This window comes from Rhizopus microsporus, assembly GCF_002708625.1.
Source record: "Rhizopus microsporus ATCC 52813 unplaced genomic scaffold scaffold_30, whole genome shotgun sequence".
Taxonomy (NCBI): Eukaryota; Fungi; Mucoromycota; class Mucoromycetes; order Mucorales; family Rhizopodaceae; genus Rhizopus; species Rhizopus microsporus.
In genome coordinates this window covers 171,501-173,284 of record NW_019671945.1, presented here as the reverse complement: position 1 = coordinate 173,284, position 1,784 = coordinate 171,501, and the positions used below count along the sequence as shown (strand labels likewise).

Below are 1,784 nucleotides of genomic sequence, written 5' to 3'. Positions count from 1 at the left end.
CATGATATCACGATTCCATACGATGTTGCAAGTGTTTTGTTTACACTTCAATATCGTATGTACTCTTCGTTTTGACTTCTCGGTTACAACATTGTCTATATTTCTATTTTTACACCTGTTGCATATTTGGCTTGTCAAATATTCATCTACCATACATATTTCTAATTGGTTTCCGCAGTATTTTTGCAAAGCTTTTTTTATAAGGCGGACAGGTGCCCCTTTGTTTCCTCTCAGGCTGTTGTTAAACATACCATCGCCAAAAGCAATTATTGTTTTTCTGGGTTTGTCAGGATGATCAAGAGGAGCAGGAGGACAATATTTGCTTTCATTTTCAGCAGACGATGTCTTGACCCCAGTAGACGCCTTCTTGTTATACTTTACACTTCTGTGCATTAACCGTTTGCAGATTTCATGCATCCCTTTTTGTTTACGAATATAGCATTGAAACTTCAATTTTGAGGACCTACAGAATTTTGCTTGCTTAAATAAACAAGTAAAAAATCATACTTTGCACTTACCAGGCATTTTCATTATAGTAACTTGTAATATTATCATACAAACTAAGTCTTTTTTGGCAGGCTTTTGCAAACTCTGTGATATTTGATGTATTCAGTGAGCTTAAATTAGAAATTTTCAAAAACTGAGCCGTGTGTTGTTCTTGATGCTTCTTTCGTATAAAATATGCATTATTATAGTCACACAGATAATAATACTCATCCAAACTTGTTGTCTTTTGCCTTCCAGATGTATCTACGGCGGTTAAGATTGCAGAAACACCTGGGTCTACTCCTCAAATATCACAACCATTTCGGATGTTATCAATAAAATCTGAGGGATTTTTAGTTGGGTAAGGATGTCTTGATTAAAAAGTTTTCAACCCTTTCATCGGGGCTGCAAACAGGTACTTTTGCTTTCTTGTTTGGGCACAAGTTACTCGCTGATTGTGCGTGTGTTGTTAACCCACATGAGAGGCACTTAACTTCTTTTAGAGCCTTCTGCTCTGTTTTGAATTTTAAAGTGCATTTTGCTTATCAATCTTTTGTTGTACTTTTTTCGAAAGCTCTGGTTTACTTGAGGAAGAAGAGGCACCTTCTTGATTTACTGTGCTGGAATAATTCGCTTCTTGAGTTGGTGCTACTGCACCTATACCAGAATAATGTTAAATATTGACTGATAATGAACAAGATTGAATACTTTACATTCATTTAGCTTTGCGCCTTTTGATGGTCTCTCTGAGCTGGATGATGTAGAATGCCTTTTCATTTGAAGCAAAAAGAAGAGCAAAAAGTGAAAGAGACTATTGTTATTCATTTATCAAAATTCATTTAATCAATAAAATCACGTCCTTTTCTCAGGTCCAATAAACTTATGCTGTCGTAACATTTGGTATTGGCTTTAGCGTGGAATCAAACAACTCAGTGGATACAATGACAGAAGATGATCTCTATTATAAATATAGATTGAAGGATGTATGTTGCCTCTTCTTTAGGCGTTACTCACAAATATACTTTTATTCAACCAGTCAGATTGCGAATGGTGTTAAGGTTGTCTTTTATGAGCTTCGGTTTAAATATTCCTATTTCAGTCTATAATACTAGCTGCTTCCAACTCGCTATGCTCGTTTTTGTACGTCGCCGTGCTTTCGCAGGCTTATGGGCTTCGCCCTTTGTGATGAGTAAGGGCAAATGCTGAATGAGATATAGAAAGGTTAATGCATTTAAAGAGAAAGTAATGGTTGCATAATTTTATTGAATGAGAGCCACATAGTTACAAAAAAAAAAAAA

General features: G+C 35.7%; 1 protein-coding gene across 1 annotated transcript; it reads right to left on the bottom strand.

Moving 5' to 3' along the window:
- Positions 1 to 1,012: 1,012 nt before the first annotated feature.
- Positions 1,013 to 1,263, bottom strand: RHIMIDRAFT_242322 (uncharacterized protein; the record flags this gene model as incomplete). The annotated part of the gene is made up of 2 exons (XM_023609750.1): positions 1,013 to 1,143; positions 1,200 to 1,263. 2 exons carry the CDS (start codon positions 1,261 to 1,263, stop codon positions 1,013 to 1,015), a joined length of 195 nt encoding a protein of 64 aa, XP_023461528.1.
- Positions 1,264 to 1,784: the final 521 nt, after the last annotated feature.